At 45.3% G+C, this 23,099-nt stretch overlaps 1 protein-coding gene across 4 annotated transcripts in view; it reads left to right on the top strand.

The window, feature by feature from the left end:
- Positions 1–23,099, top strand: part of DGKG (diacylglycerol kinase gamma) — a 165,933-nt gene that overhangs the window by 69,339 nt on the left and 73,495 nt on the right. For all 4 annotated transcript variants that reach the window (XM_082461454.1, XM_082461453.1, XM_082461452.1 and 1 more), the window contains 2 exons: positions 1,621–1,781; positions 9,187–9,251. In XM_082461454.1, coding sequence (XP_082317580.1) covers positions 1,621–1,781; positions 9,187–9,251 — 226 coding nt within the window. The remainder of the gene's footprint in view (positions 1–1,620; positions 1,782–9,186; positions 9,252–23,099) is intronic.

Raw genomic sequence — 23,099 nt, 5'->3', positions numbered from 1 at the left:
TCATTTTGAAATTCACCTAAGGGGGGAACTCAGAATGGTAGCCAGCTTACAAGGCAATGGGCAGGAGCTAAGGAGAACTTTGCAAACTGCAACAGCCCCTGTGGAGCTGGGCGTGCTCCAGAGAGGTCAGCACATGGAGCAGACAGATCAGTCTGGCAGGCACAGTTGGGGTGAGACTGCAGATGGCGGATCAGTTCCGAGAGTGATCCAGGACCAGGCCGGCAGCGGTCAGTGTGCATGCTTGGAGGGCAGGGGCAGAGCAAGCAGGAGCCAGCCCTAGAAGGAAGTTGGCAGGCATGGGAAGAGCTCCCAGGGTCCTCAGCCACACACTGGGCTAGGGAAGGACCCTCTGTTCAAGAGGGGACAGGCAGACTTGTAGCCCCACGCCCTGGGCGTCTAGGCAGCATAGCGAGGCACAAATTTCACACAGACTTGTGCTCCCAGATGGCACCAAGGCCCTCAGCTACCTTGTTGGTATCATTGCTGTCTTGTGAGGCATCCCCTAAGAAGCGGACTAGAGCCCTGACACCTTGAAAATACTCTTCAAGGTTGTCCCAAAGGTAAGCAGGAACATGGAAGTGTTATTTGAAAGAAAAGATTGTCTCTCCCACTAACTTCTCACAGTTCTCTTGCTACATTAATTTTCTATTGCTACTATGTAATAGTAACAAATGATTATAAACATAGAGGCTTAAAACATCCATTTATCAGCTCACAGTCCTGTAGGTCAGAAGTCCTGGAACAGCGTGACTGGGTCTTCTGCTCAGGGCCTCACAGGGTAGAATCAGGGCACTGAACAGGCTGCGCTCCTCTCTGAAGACTCTGGGGGAAGAATTTGTTTCTAAGCTCATTCAGGTTGTTGGCCAAATTCAGTTCTTTGTGGTTGTAGAACTAAGGTCCCTGTCTCCTTGCTGGTTGTCAGCTGGGACCACTCTTAGATCCTAGAGGCCTTCCGTGTTCCTTGCCCGATGGATCCCTCCATCTTCAAAGCTGGCAGAAGAGAATCCCCCTTACTTCCAATCCCTCTCAAGCTTCAAATCTATTTCTTAAGGGAAGGCCCAGTCTTTCTAAGGACACACCTGATTAGGTCAGATCCACTCAGGATAATCTCACTTTCTTGAAGTCAGCTGTGCCATGTAATATACCAAATCATGACCGTGGCTATCCCATCTTATCCACAGGTCCTGGGGGTTTGCTCAGTATATATACCCGGGGGGCAAGAAATGTGGGGACCGTCTTAAAATTCTGCCTACAGTGCTGTCCATCTCCATCATGACACAGTCCTGGAACAGATGCTTAGTTCTCCCATGGGCAGCTTCCCGACCATCCAGCCCACCACTTCCCCAGGGCTCACTTCAGCTACACAGGCCTGCCCATCTCTGGCCAGCACCCAGCCCTACCTCTGTTACTCTGGCTTCCAGATCACCCCAGCTTCTTTCTAATTACTCCATATTGTCCTCTCCTTCTCTGTGGCCCAGGGAACCTGAGTGGCTCTGGCCCACAGACACACTGGGGAGTCTCCTGGCCCCAGATGCCCAAGGGGTTCCTTGCCCTGACCGCTGCATCAGCAACAACTTAGCCTTTCTGCTCTGGGGGTAAATGCAGTGCTGTGCTCCACAGGTTATGAAGGCGGCAGCCTGACAAAAATCCTGAAGGACATTGAGCAGAGCCCCTTGGTGATGCTGGACCGCTGGCATCTGGAAGTCATCCCCAGAGAGGAGGTGGAGAATGGGGACCAGGTCCCGTACAACATCATGAACAACTACTTCTCCATCGGCGTGGTGAGTTGGCCAGGGATGGCTCTTCTGAATGGGAGACAAGTGCCCGGGTGGGCAGGAAGGGTTCTAGTCTTCCACTGTCCCCTCTGGGTCCCTATTCTTTACCTATCCCGGCTGCCCCCAGCCTCGACTCAGGTCCAGGCATCCTTGCATCTGGCCTGGGCGTGGACATCCTTATCGCACCAAGCCCCGCCCATGATTATGGAGGAAGCTCCTGTCCCTATCATTCAAAAGACAGCACATTTTTCAAAAGACCTATTTACCCTTTGGATAATTTGAAGTAGTTAAAGAAAAGCAACACCAAGAAATAACCAAGGGCTGAGGTCAGAAGGAGACTCTCAGGTGAGCTTCCAGAATTGGAAATTCTGATCCTCCAGGGAAGATGTTGTCTCAAGCTGGCTCTACTGGCTTAGCTCTCAGAATTCCATCTCTCCTGTTCTCTCCCCTCATCCCAGCCCCACTCCCCACAATCCAAGTGCTCATAAGCCTCTGGGGCATCTCCTCCTGGCTGACCCCTCAGGCTGAGCTCCGTGTTCCCCCTGGTGCTGCCACAGCCCTCTGTGCTCACCTCTGCCTTAGATTGAAGGCATTGTTCTAATGTGCCTGTCTCAGCCCTCCTGAAGTACACACATGTGCACATACACACGCACACACCCATACACAGACACACACAGACACACACACGGGAGTAGGACAGCACCACGTTCCTCTTCCTCCCCTAGCTCCCATCACATGTAGCACAGCTCAGTTAGTTTGTTTTGTTGAACTCAGCTTCTGGTGCAAAGTGCATGGGGTGGACACTGCTTCCCAAACTGTTGGGGACAGCACTGGGGAGAAAAGTTATCGATCATTTCCATAAATAGAACTGGGGTTTGGGAGGAAGGCGCAACAAAGATACTAGCATTTATTGAGCACCTACTGTGTGCTCTCCACGGTGCTAGACTTCAGTCCTCACAGCAATCCTGCAGGTATTATTGTCCCCACCATCCGCATGTTACAGATGAAGCCTCAGGACACCGGGCGAGGAAGCGCACACACACCGTGCCTTGCTCCGAAGCCAGGTTCCTTCCTCTCTGCTTCCCTGTCTTGGGAATTATGCTGCCCGGTTTCATATGCACATAAGCCCCTCCAGACCAAGACTGTGTGATCTTCTCAATCATCACCTGTGCCTCTTTTGCAAATGTTGGTGGTTTAAAAAAAGGAAAGAAAAAGAGAAATGATAGGTAGCTTGAGGGAAGAGCAGGGTTAAGGAAAGGGTTTTGTTTTTTAATAAGAAAACTAAAAGGAGAACCGTGAAAGAGAAAAGGAATGAATAATAATACCTTATACTTACGGGATTTAAAATTTACCGTATTCACAGATATTTTGATACTTATGATTACACTGGAGGGCAGTACTACCTCCGTTCTGTAAGTGAGGAAATAGAGGATTAGACTAAGGGATTTGCCTTCATTTTCTGACTCCCAATGCCGCCCTCTTTTTCGATTACTAAAACAGAAGAGAGAGGCATTGCTGGGCCCGTGATCAGGCTCTGAGAGGATGGGGGCGCTGGACGAGAAACATATTTAGGGGTCTCTGCTGTCCTGATATGGTTTATCTCCCCAGCTCCCCTGCCCTCATGGGGGGAGACGTCTTTCCCTAGCACCCTCCAGCTCCTCCCCCAGTGACCTACGCAGACCTTTTCCTCCTCTTCTTGACTCAAAAGCCCCTCTACTTTGGGACCACCTGCTCAGGCTCCACTTCACGCAGTCTTCAGCTTCTGCAAATCAGACTTGACTGACAGGTCTGGTGTTTGGGGGTCAGAGGACTTCTGGAGCACGGGCTTCCCATCTTTACAGTGTGACAGAAACTCGTGCCCTTTTCCTAAACCAGAGGATAACTTGCTGACATGTACTGAGTACCTAATGCACACCAGGCACAGTGTCCCTATTGGTGGGTATAGCCCTTGCCCTTTTATATTTTGTAAGAAGGATCTGTAGCTTAGAAAGATAGAGACCAGTCCAAGCTAGTGAGCGATAGAGCCGGGAATCACTAGAGTCGAGTTCCAGAGCCCACCTAGCTGTGGACCCTGAGCCATGCAGCCCCTGCACAGCCCTCCATCTCCATGCTGCCGAATGCAGCAGCATTGGGGGTGGGGGGAGGCGGGCCTTAAAAGTTAGTGCATGATGTCTCGCCTACGCCCCACCTGTACCCTTTGTCAGAAATGCAGATTCCACCCCTGTGACAGATCCTGATTCATATCGATTCAGTTGGTCCGGGCAAGGTCTGGGAATTTGCATTTTTAACAAGCCCCTGAGATAATTGTGATGCAGACAGTCCCAATCAAGTCCTCAGTGAGTGAAGACAACCCGTTAGAACAGAGAAGGATGGTCAGAGGAAGTGGTTCTTCACAGGAGCAGAACCCAGATCTGAAGTAGATGACAGAGAGAAAAGATAGAAAGGAGGGGAAAGCAGCACCTGTAAGCCGTGGGCCAGAAGTGAGAGCTGAGCCGCAAGACTGGGTGATCCGCCTGGGAGCTTCTAGATGGCAGGTTACACCCACGGCTGCCTTCAGAGTCCTCAGCCCCAAGTCTTAACATGCCCAGCTCTGGCTGCCAGAAAAAACAGGACTCCTAAGGCCTCCCTGTCCATGTGTGCCAAGCGCCATATGCAAAAAATGACATTCACTTAGTATTGCTGACCAAATGGATGACCATGCCGAAAAGGAAGATACAACTTCCCCTCAGCTAGATAACCAGGCCCTAATCCCAAAAGCCAAAGCTGAGCATGGTTTTAATTCATTCTTACAAATAAGACGGAAGTGGGTGGGGGGATGGGAGGGAGGGAGGGAGGAAAAGAAGGAAAGAATACAGACTAATTGTCCCCCAAGGAAATGCACAGAGAGACTTCCCTGGCAGTCCAGTGATTAAGACTCCGCGCTTCCACTTCAGGGGGCTCGGGTTCTATCCCTGGTCGGGGAACTAAGATCCCGCATGCTGTGCGGTTCAGCAAAAAAAAAAAAGGGAAATGCATAGGAACAGATTCTCCATTTCATTCAGCGGTCAAGATATTTATTTGCCCTGGGCTCACCTATAATAATCCAATCGGTTCATCTTTCAAATTATGAAGAACTTCACAAAATCTTTCTGGTTTTTTTCATATACCTTTAGCTTGTGCGTGTTTAATATTTTATTGCAAAGCAGTGAAGAACCAGGATTGTTTTTATCTCACTAGTGTACCCTTAGCCTTGTCTCAATAAAATGCTTGCAGGGTTTGTGTGCTCACTCTTTAAAAGCTGGAAAGGGAAATTCTTGAGAAAACAAGTAGCCAACATGTAACCCTAAGAGAATCTGGGGCTGACATTTGCAGAAGCTCTTGCTCCCTATTTGACTTCCCAAACTTTGTAAGAGGAGAAGTAGTATGTAAACCAACTCCCAGTTTTACTTCCTTAAGATGATTAGAGTCGGACTCCTTTGGCAAAGAGAGCTGCAGTCTTCGCCTCTTTTGGAGGACCTGGAGTATCTCACTGACATCAAATGTCTGCTGCCCAGCATTTGTAAAGGTGGTGACAATGACCGATGCCATGGTGTCCCTAGGTGGTAAAGAATTCACCCCGCTGAGTTCACTCACTCCTCTTGGTGCCAATAGAACCCATTTAATAGATGGAGGGATAAACAGGGCAGACTCCTACCCTAATGAGAGAGTGACGAGGGCCTCACTGTCACCACATTCCCATCACCCACAAGACACGCCAGCTCCCCACCAATGAAGAGCTGAGATTGTTGGCCTTCTCAGCCCTGAGACCTGATAACACCCATTGGCAGGAGATTTTAAACACAGTCATTCAGGACGCTACTTCCTCTGACTTCTCTGGCCTCCTCATCCCTGCTCTTTATTTTTGGATTTGCAGAAATGTCAGGATGGCCAGGTATCAGTGACAGGAAGTTTGGGGCTGCAAAGTAATTCCTGTGGTATGTGTAATTCTGAACACCTCAAAGGCTCTGCTTTCACTGAGCCTTAACAGGATAAGTAAACAGCTAATCCCTTGAGTCAATGAAATCTATTTCTGATGCTAGGGGAACCCAGGGGCCAAGGAGAGGCCACAGTCATTACACTAACCCACACACCATCTTCTACCTTACATTCTGTACTTATTAGACTTTACCAGCTAAGTTTCCACAATGGTAGACCCATTAAGGAATTTGTCAGAAAGTCATCATTTCCCTGCAGCCTTTTAAGTTCCTTCAGCCTCAGGTTCCTGTCTGTCACCTATGAGAGCCAGGAAGGTACTTGAACAGTGGGACCCCCTGAGAGGTGTCTTGGACAAGGGGTCTACACTTTTTCATTCCCCAGTCTGCTGTCATTTTTCAGAACAAGCCAAATTCCAAATAATCTGTCTTATTGTCTCCTTTCTGTTTTTTTTTTTTATCTCCATAGATTGCCAAAGTGACTTAGACCTACATTGTCCAGTATGGTAGCCATTAGCCACATGTGGCTATTGTGCACCTGACATGGGGTTACTCTAAGTTGAGAGATGCTCTAAGTGTAAAATACACAGCAAATTTCAAAAATGTAGTGTGAAAGAATTTTAAATATCTCAATGATTTTTAGATTAACTACATGTTGTAGTGATAATATTTGTGAATTGAAATGTATTATTAAAATTAATTCCATCTGTTCCTTTTCACTTTTTTAATGTGGCTACTAAAATTTTTTAAATTTATTTCTATTGGACGGGACTGGCCTAGACATCCAAATAGCTCAGAGTCCAAATGACTACTGCTTATATTTGGAAGAGGCACAAGAATCTTTTGTCCAACTCTGCACTTGGGAATTTTAGTTCAGGAAAGAGTAGCCATGTGTCCATACTGCTTTTATCTCCTTTTCACCCCACACCTCATAGAAAGGACCCTGGAGAATGAGGCCATCAGAAATGGGTGTGCAATTCCCACCTCCACCCTCACCGTCCGAACAGAAGTCTCATTTTGCTGGAATTATTACAAGGAAGGGTTGGAACCATGGTAGCACTGGTTTCTAAAATTTAAATGAAGTCACTACTGAACGTAAGTACAGCCAGCTAGCTCAGTGCCTGGCACAGAGAAGCCCAGAAGAGGATGGAGGTGAATCTTGCCTCTCTTTTTAATCCCCAGGTAGAGAAACATGGTCAGAGTCTTTACCAGCATTGCCTTTTCAAAACTGAACAGCAAAGGACCTGCTCAGCTCCCTCTAACCACTTTGTGTATTTACCATGGGATTACACTGTCAAATTAGGAACCACATGCTTAACTAGTAATATTGTAAAGGCTGGTCTTTGTGAAAAGAAGCTTTGCAAAACCTAGTTATGAAAAAGAAAAACAAAACAAGGATAATCGGAACTACACAGAGGGCAGGGGCCTGTGCACATATCCCAGGGAATTAAAAAAACAGGAGCCAGTCATAACAGTGTTGGGGGCAGGGTACAGTGAAGTACAAATCGTGCCAGGCAACATGTGATTGCTTTTTTCTTTTCTTTCTTCTTTCTTTTTCCCTGACAGAAGAAAATTAGTGCTTCAAAAGAACACAAGTAGATGGAATGTTTTCTTGAATTCTAAAGAAGCATTTGACAGATGTCACATGAATCTTATTCAGAGTGTTCACGAAACTTGCTCAGAGGAGGGAACTGGGGGCATGAAGCGCTCCTGCCTGGAGAAGCTGTGCAGGCTGGATAGGCCCAGAGGACAGAGGCCCCGGCAAGGTGTTGCACCTCTCCCATCGTTGTCCACAGGGGTGCCTAAACTTCAACTCTTGATGTGTCTTAAACAAAAAACTAACAAAGAAATCAATAACTAGAGTTAAAATGTTAAATTCCTGATACATTGTTTCAGCAAAGAGTGTTTGCCAACCATAAAATAAGCCCATATCCTTGACTTGCCCGGTCCGCCTTTCAACAGGGGCTGCTAGCTGGGTTTACTTCTCTGCCAAGTGCAAATATTACAAAAGCTCCTCTTTGCCCCCAACTTCCCTCTGGATTTTCTGTCCCCACCCTTAGCCTGTATTTTACTCCCCACACACAGCATATGCTCAAAATAAGCTTCTTCACTGAGCTACACCTCCTGATGTTAAAAAAAAATTTTTTTTCAGAAATTTTCTTTTGTCAAATTTCCATATCAAGAAAAGGAATTAATATGCACTAGCTGAAAATTCACCGTGTGGAATTTGAGTTTTCTTTTAGCTACACAGTCCAGTAAATGAGTTTCTGTATCTTTTTTTTCCCTGCACAAATCTGAATCAGCTCCCTTGTTCTGTCGCCACTCCTCCCACCCTCCCCCACCCCACCCCCACCATTCCTAGCTCAATTAACCTGTTTACTTCTAAAACCCACCACCTGCCCCCCCCCAGATGTGCTGGGGGGAGGCCTGAGCGGTGAAGGCGGGGCGTAGCACATTCTTTTGCTGGAAAAGGAGACCATTAACAAGGGTGGAGGACCAACTTTGAGGAAGAAAGATGAGTTCAGTTTTAGGACTGAAATTCAGGTTTGGTTCTAGAGTGATTCACTGTGGAGACATCAGCAGCTACATGCTAGTAACAACTGTGAGAACTCGAGATGGCCCGTGGCATGGAGTGTAGGCTGCAGAACGGGCTCAGGGCTGTGAAGTCCTGCTCCGGGCATGGAGAGCCCGGAAGCATGGTGACATGAGAACTATCCTAACTGTGAGTTCTGAGGAGCAGGTGGCCAGAGTGCAGCAAAGGAATGTGCTAATAGGAGGACAGCAAAGTGTCCATAGAATGTGATAATGAGACTCTTACTGACCTTGGGGAGAGTTGTTTCCGTGGAGTGATCAAGAGGCAGAAGCCAGAAGTTTAAATATATTTTTAATTATCTGCTAAGCCTGTTATCCAATGCTACCAATTCTATCTACTGATATGGATGATTAAGAGTTAATATATAACAGCATCTACCAACATCAGTTTTCTGGTTTAGAGAGTTATGTAAGATGTTATCACTGGGGGGAGTTGGGTGAAAGGGACACAGGGACTCTCGGTACTATTTTTGCAGCTTCTTATGAATATTCCAGAATACAAAGTGTTTTCTTAAAGAGTGAATAGGGTGAGGCATTTGCAAACACTCACACTCAGCCCCACGTGGGCTTCTGCGTTCTCACTGCTCACAGACCCAGACACGCTCCCTGCCCCCAAAGGGCAGCCGCGTCCCCTTTCGCTCTCCCTGAACTCGGGCGGGTAGAGAGTGAACATTGCAGGCTCTAACAGGATGGGGGGCACTCGCCCCTAACCTTGGACCTGGTGTCCAGCCTCTGTGGGGGCCTCCCTGGTCTCCCCTGTGAGATCTGGGGGATTTCGGTGAGAGCGTGTGCTCGCTTCCTTTCCTTCCACATTATGCAGGGTCAGGACCACTAACCAGGGATCTGCTTTCTGTCCCTTTGCCTTTCAGGATGCTTCCATCGCACACAGATTCCACGTGATGAGAGAGAAACACCCTGAAAAATTCAACAGCAGGTAAGAGGGCCCAGCGGGTGTAGCCGGGGCTGCCCTGCCCACCTGCCCTGCCCGCGCGGCCACGGGCCTGTCCCAGGCCTCCACCTGCTGTCACCGAAATGTTCTCGGCCCGGCTGCCCAGCGCTTTTCCTGCCACGTTGCCGGAAGGAGGGCTTCCATTTCCAAGAAGAAAGCAATGTCAGAAACCTGCCGCAGTCTGGTGGCCTGTCCCCTCGCAGAGGGTGATGTGCAGAGGGAGGGCCTGGGGCCAGGAGGGAGGGCGTGGTGCGCCCGCCTTGGGGAGTGGGGGTCTGCGCTTGACTAACTGGATCCCCCTCCTGGGGCGCGCCGCTTTCTCAAAACCAGCTGCTCCCAGCCCCAGTCCCTTGATTCCTCGGGTGAGGGGCTGGCAGGGGGCAGAGGCCTCATCTTCCCCTCGTCACAAAGAGGAGGGGGGTGGCGGCTCGCGTCCCGGGCCGAGAGGGCCGAGAGGGCGGCGCCTCCGCCTCCGCCTTCCCTGCCGGCAGAGGGCAGCAGAGGGAGGCCCTGCAGAGGCGGGGAGCCCACCCGAGCCCAGCTTCCGCCCGCGCACCTGTGAAGGCAGGCTGTGAGGTCCAAAAACCAAGCAGAAAAGAAAACCAGATCATTTGCAAAGTCAAACCATTCTGCCGGCGGGTGGCATATAGCTACCCTGGGATTGCTCAGTTACCTTTCTCCCTTCCTCCTTTTCCTCTTCTCGGTGGCTAATTTGCCTTCTTTCTCTTTCCTTTTTGTTGGAGCTTATCTAAGTGACCACTTGATCCCACCCCCCCCCTCAGGCAGGTGGGGAGGAGAGGGGGTATTAATTTGGGCTCAGATTGAGTCTAAGAGACTTGACTTTATTTAGCCCGCCAAGCAGAAGTCCCGTGTTACCCGCACACGTTCATGTAAAGCCAGGCACTCCCACAGACCTCCATCATTTTCATCCCTCCTCCTTTCCCCGGACCCCATGGCTGGGAGGTTAACCAAGAATCAGAAAGTTTTTTTCGGGGTCAGAAACTGAACGTAATGAAGGTACTTTGACTTAAGGAAAAGTGATCTGTGGAGTCTAATAGTAGCTGAGCTAACCTTATTAGAATGTACTTTCTCTCACACACACCAAGTCAGCTCACAGAACACTATTAACATGTATATTTTCAGCCCCTACTCCTATTATAGTCACAGACTTACAGATCAACTGATGCTCTTTTCACAATCTTTTTCACTCTAACATATACACCAAAAAAATCACTTTAAAAAAATACTCCTTCTCTTCCATCCATTCCAGACTTTTAAGGTCCTCTTTTTACACAGATATCATTATGCATACTCATGCACACATGCTTGATAGGATGCCAAATGTTTGTGAAACCCATGGGGGGTTCTGTTCATTCACTCGATGAATGTATCTTTTGAAAACAGTACCAGGCACTGTTGTATAGGTGTTTTGGATAGACATGTGTAGGGGGCTCACAGTGCAGGGGTGGAGACAGACTGGAAAGCAGCATTGCAGAGTGATTTGTGTTAAATGTTATGAATCAAGGTGACATAAAGCAAGGGCATGGAATTTGATGTGGAGGGTCTTCCAACTAGAGAGATGCCTGAACCAAGACACAGAAAACAAGTAAGTACTTTCCAGGTTGACAGAAAGAGAAGGTCAACCCAGCGAGAAGGAACCAAATGTACCAAAAGATCCAAAGGAGTGATGGAAAACAGCCTGCTTGGGCAAGAGCAAGCTATTCAGTGTGGTCTGTTGTGTGGTCTCCTTTAGTGGAAAGAAGCAAAACCTCCATAGTTTGTAGAGAGCAAGGAAGCAGAAGGGGGGAAGAATTTCTCCATACTCCAAAAATCAATAGACAGGTCAACATATGACATAAATAGAGCAATCATCAATTATCCACATGATTAAGTACAGTTAGAAAGATACCTCTGTCAGAAAAAAGTTGTAACTGTTCATTTCAACCCAAAGTATGAACAGTTTCCCTGTGATCTGAATGACTGCTTTTCCTCCCCACTTCCCAGTTTCCATCAACAAGACTACTCTCTGCAGTTAGGTGTGCATCTTACTCTTAACCTGGTTGAGGTCAAGGTCATATGGTCGCCTAAGGATGCCAGACACAGGGATTTGCATGTAAATCCATGTGCCTACTAACAAGTGAAGACATAGTGGCGTAGAGGTAGGCCCTGTTTCACAAGGTCCCAGAACACTTCCTATTAAGAACTTTGAGTTCATGCTGCTTCTACCCTGCCTGCTTGCTCATGTTGAAAATACCCAGGAGTGCCCAGTTTGTCCACTGAGAGGCAGGCGAGCAGCCATGTTTTTCCAGGATTCCTTATTTAGCTTTGGAGATGGTTTTAAATAGGCAGGTGGTTGTTGCCATGGTTACCCCATTACACCAGCAGCTAAATTTAGGAAGGGCCACAAGGGATAGGAAGAAAGCTTGATACGGGGATTTGGAAATGTAAATGATATTATCAAACAAGGCTTCAGTTTTACTCAGCTAAACTTAGGTTTTCCAAAGAGTAGTCACTGCTTGGCTGGATGCCCTTACTGTTAATGCCTGGGACTAGGCCCTCAGGGATAACCCTGAGGTTAAATCTAGGGACTTGTAACTGTTTTGTTTCGCTTTGTTTTGAACAAGGGAATGTGACTAGTCAGGGCTAGAATTTATCAGGAAACTTGAATCTTTTGCGTCGCTCATTCGGTTTTCTGGGCTATTATAACAAGAATTCTTAACCTGGGTACAAGGGCTGCAGGAGCTCTGAAGACACCTTGGAATTGTATGTAAGATATTGAGTACATTTTTCTGGAGAGAATGTCCATAACTATCAGAAGGTTCTTGAAGGGACCCATAACCGCTCAAACTGTTAAAAGTAACAGTTCTGAACCCTCTTTGAGTCCTAAGAGGCATCAAATTATGACTCAACTGTTGGGGTTTCAGGAAATTCTTCCCCCAGTGGCCTCTCGACATAGGTTGTTTGTTGGCAAGGAAGGTGGTTGCTTGCACAAAACTGTTGTTCCCTGTGGAATCGTTTTGTTCATGGCGTAAGAACCAGACCCAAGGATGCTGGATGACGAGCCAGGTGTGATGTCAAGTATTAGAAGACCTTCAATGGCAGGGATAGGGCTATATTGAGTTCATTCTACTTCCTAATCATTAACAGGCTAATTACTAATTGCTAACTGAGGAATGTTATGAAATTTATCATCTCATTGTTGGCATAAACAAAAGAGAGATTTAATTCACCTGAGATTATATAATGTGTTGTTAGAAGGTGTTCTAGGACACAAGGGTAAATAAGACATGGTTTCTGCCTTCAAGGAATTCATAGTCTAGCAAAGAAAAAATAAACCTCAAATATTTTTTACAAAATGATTTTCACGTACAAGGAGGCTACATGTTGTAAGTCATAGAGTATACAGGAAGCTGTATAGTATAAGACACTTATTAATGGTCGTATCCTAGCATCACTTGTAAATGAATTGTTTAGAGTGCAGAAATTGCGTTGTAAGGGAACCAAACTAAGAACTTATTTTTTGAGCTCCTACTACATGCCAAGTGATAAACTAGTTATTTTAAATACATTAGAATAGTTGAATCCCCAAACTGCCCTACAAGGTAAATACTAACATTCCCATTTTGCAGATAATGGAACTGAGGCTGGGAGAAGCCAAGTCACCCGGCCGAGGTCATACATCTTTTTAAGCAGTGGGGCTGATATGATTTAAGCTAGCTTCTAATTCTAGAGTTCAAACTCTGTTTTCTGCACTTGCTGTCTTCCATGGATTGCATCAAGCAAACACCAATTGTATATCAAACATTCTGATGGGTACTTTATACATGATCCCACCCAGTGCTTGCAATGACATGCAAGGGTAAATGCTACTGTCCCCATTTTAGAGATGAAGAAATTGAGGCTGAGGAAGGTGGAGCTAGTATCAGTTGGATCCACCTTTATGGATGATCTCTATGTGGAAATGCCTGCTGAGTTCCAGAGAGGGACCGCAGCTATCCCACCACTCTTACCTTGTGCGGTGGGACTCTTCTCCCTATCTCAGTGTCCACAGCAAGGAGCACGACTGACTACATGACTTGCGTGGCCCAGTGCAAAGTGAAGTGTGGGGCACCTTGCTCAAAATTCATTAAGAATTTCAAGTCAGTGACAGCAGAGCATTAAACCAACCACAGGGCCCTTCTCGGTGTGGGTTCCCATACAGCTATACAGATCTCACAGCCATGAACTGGTCCGAGCAAGGAGAGAGGAGATCAAAAAACGAAGACACATTTGCCAGGGCTCACAGAGTGGGGAGTTGGCAATAAAGGTAAAAGAATGGAGGAAAGAGGGTTTCAGTTAGGGGAGGAGGGGGATGGATTATCAGTCCCTCAAACGGGCGGTAGTCAGAATTAGCAGAGGAGCCAGCAGTGTCTTCCAGGTATCCAAGAACCAGTCCCCCACGAAGTTTCTGGACTCACTCTCTGTGAAGCTTTTTGTATGGATGGGACAGATACATATAAGCTACCTAATTCTCATGTCACTGTCAGTGAGTATCCAGAAAGAGAAGTCTAACTATGGAATTTTTTCACGGTTGCTCAGAAACTCAGAGCACTTGAGGAATGTGGTATTCCAAACCTGCTGAGTGCCATCCACTTGAATATGTCCCACAGCAGTTTAGGCTGAAGCAAGATATTTCCTGTTAGGTCCTTGAAAGGGACCGAAAACAGAGCTTCATTCCTACCAGAAGCTGACCACCTTTCCCAAAAGCCCTTGAGTCATGAGCGGGCTGTGGAGTGTTCACTTTCTTGGAGCCAGGCCCGTGGAGTAGTTGATGAGGGGTTCCCCAGAAGCCCTAATGAAGCCTGAGTCCTTAAGAGGCTGGCAATACATCTTGCAAATAACTAAGCCCTTAATAGGTATTTATAGAATGAGGCAGCAGGGTATAGTCTAAGTTGGCATCAGAACTTGGCCCTGCCACTTACTAGCTATGTGACCTTGGGCAAGTTACTTAATCTCTTTAATCCTTTGCTTCCTCCCCTGAATCTTACAAGGTTGCTATAAGTATTTAATGAGATAATGTGTAAGTGCATGGCACATAGTAGGTTCTTAGTAAATATTTGTTGTTGCATATTATTGAATGACAAGCAGGAGGAAAGCGTTGCCTTAAATTTGCCAGTAAGGCATTGACAATAAAAGGCTTTTCTGGTGGAGTGGCAAGTGGGATTCAGTTATAGAGTCTTTGCTTCATTGACATGGCCCTTGACCTGAAAAGCTGGAGGACAGCTAAAAGTTGGAGGAGACGCCAGCTGTGAAACATTGAATCTGTCCAAATCCTCTTAGGGGGTGGGAAGATGGCACCAGTTAGCCAGGATTGGATTGGATTCTACAGACTGGAGCTGTAGAAAAAATTCCCTTCACTGGCTCCATGGGTGTCCAAGAGGCAGAGATTTGGGGTCTGAAGACCAGGGAGTTTAAGTCCAAATGCCAATTTCAGGCTAGAGGCAGGATTGAGGTAGGGGTCACAGACCCCTGTTGACATTATAACTGGAGGAACAGGGTGGGAGTGAGTAAGGGGGAGTTGCAGGACAGGTGCCATGCGCTCCATGGAAAATCTGGGCTTACCAGCTGGGGCCATGGAGTGCACGGTTAGTGGGTAGGTGGGTGGCCCAGGGCAGTCAGACGCTGGAGGTGTGATTCCCCTTCCTTCGCTGATGCTAGCTCTCCCCTCACCCTCCGAGCATCTCTTCTCCCACTTCAGACGGACACAGAGATGTTCTGTGGGAGGCAAAGCAGAAGCCAGCAAAGCTCAAGCCATACAATTCTGGAAGCAAAAAGGCCTCCTCTCTTGAATACCTGTAGCATGCTCTGCAATCACAAGCACAAACTGTATCACCATTTACTTAAGATATTCTTTTTGTATCTAAAAATGAGACCATTCTAAGCTATTCTTTCCAGGAGCCCTGTGAGGGAGCCCAGTGTTATGGCCCAGATTTTTGACTTTCCCAAAGCATAAATGTACAACAGCAGCAGATACATCAGGGTTAAAATCTTCATTCTGTGCCTGAATTGGGTTTGCTTCTTCTTATCTAATACTCAGCAGCCCAAGAAAGACCTGCCCTAGGTAGGAGTCAGAAGGCCAAACTGTCTGCACCTGTTTGCTTAAATATATCAAACTATTTTTTTTCAAACATGTAGGATTCAGAAAAGCCCCAAGTGAAGTTGGTTATGGCATTTTCTGTTTTTATTCTTACTCCCCTATGTATTTACAAAGGAAATGCAAACCTTATGCTTTGTGTTCAAGTACCTTCAAGTCTTCAAGTCAGGTCTGACAGAACCACTTACTTAATTAGTCGAATGTTTCTATACTAGCCCACAAAAATGTTTTATCCCCCATCCCTCCTAGAGAGAGACGCAGCTAGTGAAATGAATGAAATATGGGTTCGTGTTTTTTTCACCAGGCGTTCATCATTACGCAACTGGTGAAGACCAGGGCTTTTTTGGCTGTCTTATTTGTTTACAGTCAGCCCTTGATTATTTGCAGGAATGAGGGAACAGCAACATAGATCATTTAAAGCTGTGGATGGTCAGAGATTTTAGCAGGCTGCTGTTAATCTTTGTGTGCAAGTCTCTGCTCTAAAGATTCACAGTGTTTTAAATGATATGAAATCACATGGACTCTTAACATTTCCTTCATTCTCCCCCTGGCTCCCCAGTCCACGTTGGAACAGACAGCACAACTTCTCAGACTGGTACACACAAGCAGCCTATGATATCTCAACGCTCCCTACAAAGTTGCTTGTTCGCCAGAACAATTCCTTACTGTAGCTTAACAGGCCATTTCTTCTAGCCCCCGCCAGGCTGGAACATATCCTGCCAGGTACGATTCATGTCAACGAAGAGTGGAATCAGTTTGTGATGATATCAGAAGGAACTTGAAAGCCAGCTTTGTTTTCAAGTCTTTAGGCCAGATATTCCAAAAGTTATCAGTATTTATTTATTGATTGCTCTCTAGAAATATTTCCATCAAAGAGCTCAAGATATGGTATATGATGAAGTTCAGAAAGGTTAAGGTCAGCATGATAACCTCATGGAAGAAAATCAAAGTACACAAATTGACAGTAAGGTGGGAACTGGCTAGGTCCTCAAATGGGTGTTGACAGTCTGAATGCTTTCCAGAAGGGAGAGGTCAGGAAAGTGCTGGAATCTGAAACCACGTCTTATAAGGAAGGGCTAAATTGGGGATTGTTTCACGCAAAGAAGAGAAGACTTAGAAAGAAGTGATTATTGGCCTCAAATATTTTAAAAGTGCTTCTCATAAAGGAGGAATTAGGTTACTTTGAGTGAAAAATCAATGGGAAAAGTGACTGGGTAGACCAATTTGAGCCCCATATAAAGGACATCAATTCCACCAGTTAAGGCCATCCTCAAGTGCAGGGGGCTAATGGGTAGGGGAACAGGTGTGGTGAGTTTTCACATGTTATGCCCAAGCAGGCACTGGACAATCATTTTGGAGCTCCAGTGGAGCCAAGTGCCCAGGAGGGCAGGTTCTGTCATCAGACAACCTGGATTCAAATGCTGGAGTTGCACTAACCACTTGTATGTGATCTTGACCAAGCTACTCTTCTAAACTTCAGTCTGCTCACCTGTAAAATTGGAATATAATACTGTATTAGTTTCCTACGACTGCTGTAACAGATTACCACAAACTAGTGGTTTAAAACAACACACATTTATTACATCACAGTTTTGGAGGGCAGAAGTCTGGAATAGGTCTCACTGGGCTAAAATCAAGGTCACATCAGGGTAGCATTCCTTTCTGGAGGCTCTAGGGGAGAATAAATTTCCTTGCCTTTTCCTTCATCTAGAGGCTGACCACGTTCCTTGGCTTGTAGCCGCCTTCCATCTTTAAAGCCAGCAATGGCCAGTCAAGTCTTTCTCACATTGCATCCCTCTGACAGTCTCTCTTCTGCCTCCCTCTTCCCCTTAAAGGATTCTTGTGATTACATTGGATTCACTCGGATAACCCAGGATAATCTCACCCCTCAGGGTCAGCTGACTGCCAATTTAAATTCCAACTGCAACCTCAATTGCCCTTTGCCACGTAACGTAACATATTCATATTCACAGGTTCCAGGGGTTAGAACATGGACATCTTCAGGACATTATTCCGCCTACCACAAGTGCCTTACCTCGTAGAATTATTTTGAAGATCCAATGAAACAGTGCATTTAAAATGCTTGTTACAGAGGTTCGGCACGTCAGTGCCAGCTATTATTATCATTAACATTCTTATTATTACAAAGACAGAACCCACATAGATAATAGTCATGTTAAATGACTCAGAAAAGCCCTTAAAACTCTGAGATTTGGAGATTCTCTAAGAGGGACAGGTAAATATCTATTGGTCATAGGGTAGGAGTCATCAAAAAAACATGACATTTTTTTCATTTATCTTGACAGAGTCTCTTCAATAAAATAACAGTACAGGTATCATTATATAATTTAATAATATATCATATAGTATGATATCATAGTATATTTCAAAATCATTATAAATAATTTGTAAAGTTCAGAAAAGTTAAAGGAAAAACCAATCACTCATATTCCCATCACTCAAAAACATAATATCGCCATTTTTGTGCTTTCCAGCAGTTTACTTGATATACGTATTTTAAAATAATTAGGATAATATGTCCTTATAAAGTTTTATGTACTATTTTTTTTTAATTAATTAATTAATTTATTTATTTTTGGCTGTGTTGGGTCTTCGTTTCTGTGCGAGGGCTTTCTCTAGTTGTGGCAAGCGGTGACCACTCTTCATCGCGATGCGCGGGCCTCTCACTGTCGCGGCCTCTCTTGTTGCGGAGCACAGGCTCCAGACACGCAGGCTCAGTAGTTGTGGCTCATGGGCTTAGTTGCTCTGTGGCATGTGGGATCTTCCCAGACCAGGACTCGAACCCGTGTCCCTTGCATTAGCAGGCAGATTCTCAACCACTGCACCACCAGGGAAGCCCTCTACTACTTTTTAAACAAATTTTCCTTATTCAAATAAAGGCTTATTGTAGAAAATTAAATCATATTGTACCCCCCCAAAAAATAAACGTTATTATCATTCTAATGTATTTTCCTTCAGCACTTTGCTGCACAATTTTATTTACTTAAGATGACATGGTATACACTGGGTTAAAACATTATTAACCCAGTAGCACTTACAGGTTATAAAAGAAAAATGATATAAAGGAGCTGATTGGAGTGAGTTTATCTGCAGTGGGAGTTTTATTGTCTTTTCCAATTAAAAAAATTCCAGTGATTTTGTTCAGTTAATATGAGAGTTTTAAAGATGGTATTACTCAAGTCCCTTTGCAAATGAAATAACTACTTGATATGTTATGCAGTTCTACTTTTGTGGAGAGCAAATGAAAAGATATAATTCTCTTAGCACAGTTCCTGGTCCTGTACATAGTTTTGCTATATCTGAAAAAGACCAGTTTGTGTTTTATGTGACCGTCAGAGGTAGCAAGAATTGCCATCTGGACTCTGCAGTGGTGTAGTTTTTTAAGGATGCATGACTATCAGGCTGTATTGAAGTGCTCACGAAGGTGATAAGCCCAATATAATCAGCATCGCTCCATCTCATACTAACAATAGGAGCCATCATTTATTGAATGCTTTCAAGAGTTTTATGTGTATTATTTTTAACTGGTACAATTCTCCAAGGAGCACATAAATATTATTGCTCCATTTTACAGATGAGAATATTGAGGCTCAGAGAGATTATACAACTTTCTCAAGAACGTACAACTAATTAGGGGAGTGGCTATTCAAACCTAGTCTGTCTGACTCCACAGCTTCCATTCATCCCACTACACTTCCTGCATCCCTGAATGCCCAGTTTGGTGCCCCATGACCAAAGACGCACTCAGGAAAGAGACAAGAGAAGAGCCGCAGAGACAATTAACAAGGCCCATGAGAAAACTTTTTTAAAAAATCATTTTTCCTGGAGAGGAGAAACAGAGAATGTGTTGGGAATGGGCCTCAGGGGTGTGAAGGATTCCGAACAGGAAATAGTGACCACACCTCCTTACTCTTCCTCTCGGCTCAGGAAAGAATGCGAGGGGAAGAATGTACTTCTAAAGTGAGGAATTGCCGTTTGGAATGGGAGGAAGAATCTCCTGGCTTGGAGACATATTAAAGGCTAAAATGAGTTATTGAGAGAAGTATTGTGGAATGTCTTGCAAAGATTTCTAAAAACAGAAGACAGCCTCATTCATCTGGGCTGACAAACACATCATCTTCTCTGAGCCCAGGAGTGAGTCATTGTGCTACCAAATGGGAGCCCCTGCTTTCCACCCCACCAATGACCAGGGGTCCCCGAGAGACCTCTCACCCGCTTTATTCCTCAGTTCCCACTTGGGCCCCAAGATGACTGCTCCTCAGCATGTCCTCAGCAGCCCCCTGGCCCATCCTGGTGCTCTTCCCTCTCAGGCCCACCCTACCTGGAGCTGCTCGTGGCTTTTGTCCCATTTCTGCCCCATGAGAATCTGCTGCCACAACCCACATCCCATTTTATAGAATTTAAATGCACCTGCTTTGCCTTCAGGGCCCTTTATAAAGTTCTCCTTCCCAACCACCGGGCCAGTCTTACTGTTTGCTTGCTCCGTCATTCCCACCTTCCCCCACGTGCCCTTAATTTCTCAGTCTAGGATGACATCTCCTTCTGGGACCTAATCATCACCTAGCACTTGTTTCAAAATGCACTCTAAAATATTCTGAAGACTCCCTCCCTGCCCACCCCCAGCCCTGGCCTCTGCTTTTTCTTAGAATCCATCTACAAGGTTTTTGACACATTTTTTCCTACTTTGATTTTTCCTCTTTGTCTTCTATAAGTCATCATTTTGGCACCAAACTCCCTCTACCTCGTTCACAAGCTTGCTCACTCAGAGCAGGGTCTGAACCCTTTGGGGATCCACTGACTTAAAACCAGAAGGGTGGTGCTGAGCACATGCCCTCATTCGGCCAGAACGTATTGAGCATCTATTCTGTTAGCATGATGCTGGGGCCAAGAGGAAAGATGGATTACCACAGGCCCTACTTGCCGAAGTCCGTGGGCCTAGTTGGGAAGATGAGCATATAGAGAGGCTCTTAGCAAGTGTATTGGTTTCCTAAGGTTGCCGTGACAAATTACCACTAACTGGGTAGCTTAAAGCAACAGAAATTTCTCTCTCACAGTTCTGGAGGCTGGAAGTCTGAAACCAAGATGTCAGTAGGGTTGGTTCCTTCCCAGGCTCTGAGGGAGAATCTGTTCCATGCCTCTTCGCTTGCTTCTGGTGGTTGCCAGCAATTCTTGGCATTCCTTGACTTGTAGTTGCATCACTCCAATCTCTGCCTCTGTCTTCACATGGCATTCTCCCTCTGTGTTTCTGTGTCTCTCTGTCCAAATTTCCCTCCTCTTATAAGGGCATCAGTCATTGGATTTGGCCTGCTCTAATCCAGTATGGCCTCCTCTTAACTTGATGACATCTGCAAAGACCCTATTTCCAAATAAGGTCACATGCTGAGGCACTGGGGGTCAGGACTTCAACAGATCTTCTTGGGGAACACAACTTAACTCCCAATACCAACCCTCCCTCAAACCCTCACAAGGGATGGAAAAACCATATAATATGGTGAGCCTTGTTTTAACAAGGGGACATGAATAATGAATGGGAGCACCTAACTGAGAAAGTGGGATGAGACTTCTGAAAGAAGGTTACGTTTGAGCGTGAGCTTGAGAGAGAAATGGGAATTCACGAGGACAGGAGCTGGGTGTGTGCTAGGAGGAGGGAAGCAGGCTGGGCTAAGGGCAGAAGTGTGAGAAGACGGGAACACAAGAGGAAAGGAGAGTGGCTCTGAGGTGAGGTGGAAGGCAGCTACAGCAGGGTCTCGGTGCTCTGCACAGGAGTTTGCACTTTATCCTGTAGGTGAGCGGGTGGATGGTGAGGTAGTGAGTCAGCAAATGCTTTTTGAAAATATCAATGTTGAAAATATCAATGAAGGAATAAATTATTCTTCCAAGTATTTCCAGAGCCAAAATGTCAGGGTTCCTGAAACACGGGGACCTTTATACACTGAGCCTTGCTGAAGGGTTAGGCTAGTGCAGGCTGTTAAATCAGACAGAGACCCAGGGAGAGAGGAGGAGAGGTAACCCCAGGGGGAAACGGAAAGAAGAGGATAGAAATAAGGGGAACCAGCTCTGCTAACCTGGGGGAGTTAGTACATATCAGGGCCAGAAAAACTATGGAAACCAACCAACTTTCGTACAAACTCTAAACCTTGATGCATGCTGTTTGCTTGTGGAAGTAGAAATCCATTTTGAAAAAAAATCCATAAGTCATTCTCTCTTTTCTGCCACCACAATTTCAGATTCTCTCATGCAGAAGTTGACTTAGGTGGCTTTTAAACTTAGCAGAATGTGGTTTTTTGTTTGTTTGTTTTTAGCTCCAGAGAAAAGAATATCAGATCTTATTCACCCTTAATCGTACTTTACTCATTAAAACGTTGGAGAATTACTGTCCTTTTGTATAAGGGCATTTCTGTGATACAGAGTCCATCTTTATATTTAGAGCTGATGTGATTAGCGTATTCATTCCAATATATTTTCCTTAAACTCTTCATACTTGCACATGTTTTATTAAAAGGAGTTTGGAAGAGTAATAGATACTCTCAAGAAAGAGTCAAGTGATTAATTCCTCATTTAAATCAACATCTGCTAAAGAAAATTTTACTGCATTCATTATTTGGCCAAAGGAAATTCTGAATTCATCTTCTTGCTATACTTATTAGGAAACTCAGTAACTCTTTCGTGAAATAAGTGAATTATCTCTCAAGAAACCCTGAGCAAATGGCTTTACAACTCCATATCTCAGGCTGTGTCACCCTTATGTGAAATGTAGATGCTAATCCCTCACGAGTTAGTCACTTCTCTGATTCTTAATTTTCTGGCGTGTAAATGGAAATTACAATGATCTCACAAGATGCTTATGAGAATTAGAGTAGATAAATAAATGGATTTGAAATGTTTCAGGTGCTGGTGTGATGCTATTTGTTATACAGGAATTTGTCAGGAGGACATACAGCAGTATATGTGTGAGTACATGGCAGAATCTCTCATTTAAATGCATAGTGTTGTGATTCTTACCTATAATAACAACATATAGAATCTTAGCTTTGGACTGGATTTTAGGTTTTAACCCCCTTCCCAGTATAAGCATCCGTTCTACAAACATCACTCTGAGAGAGGTCTTCAGAGCTCTACTTTGAAGATTACAGATCTCTACTTTGAAGATTGTAGGAGTGGTGGTGGGGGTTTTTATTTGTTTTTTGTTTTTTGTCTTTTTTGCCTTACCACTTCACATTTTACTAAGAAAGCCTTTTCCCGATCTTCTAATGCTCTTCAATGAATGAGGGGCTCTCCTCGTTCCAAGAGTGTACTTATACCCTCCAGTTGTCAAAGTATCAGGGACTTAACATAATTGCTGAATATTCATGTTTATTGAACCTACACTTAGGTTGAAATTCCTCACTGTCTAGTAACAAGATGTTTTCTATTCTGTTGAATGAAGAGTCCCTTTAATCTTGAAAGTGGACCATTTTGGAGAGCATTCCAAAGTGCCAATCAAGCCAAGTACCCTACCTTGCCTTTGAACTCAATGAGCTGAAAGTGTGTCTGTAATCTCCAGCTTTGGGTTACCACAGGGCAAGAGGTGGTAGGAATGTCATGGATAAATTAAAACCCCAAACTGTTAATCTCAGTGAAACTTTTATTGGAGCCGTCAACACAGAGCATTCTAGTTAATCAGGTTCTCCCTTTTGTCT

Source organism: Balaenoptera physalus (assembly GCF_965194825.1).
Source record: "Balaenoptera physalus genome assembly, chromosome: 4".
NCBI lineage: Eukaryota > Metazoa > Chordata > Mammalia > Artiodactyla > Balaenopteridae > Balaenoptera > Balaenoptera physalus.
Note: the sequence above shows the minus strand (reverse complement) of the source record. Positions and strands in the feature narration are given on the sequence as shown.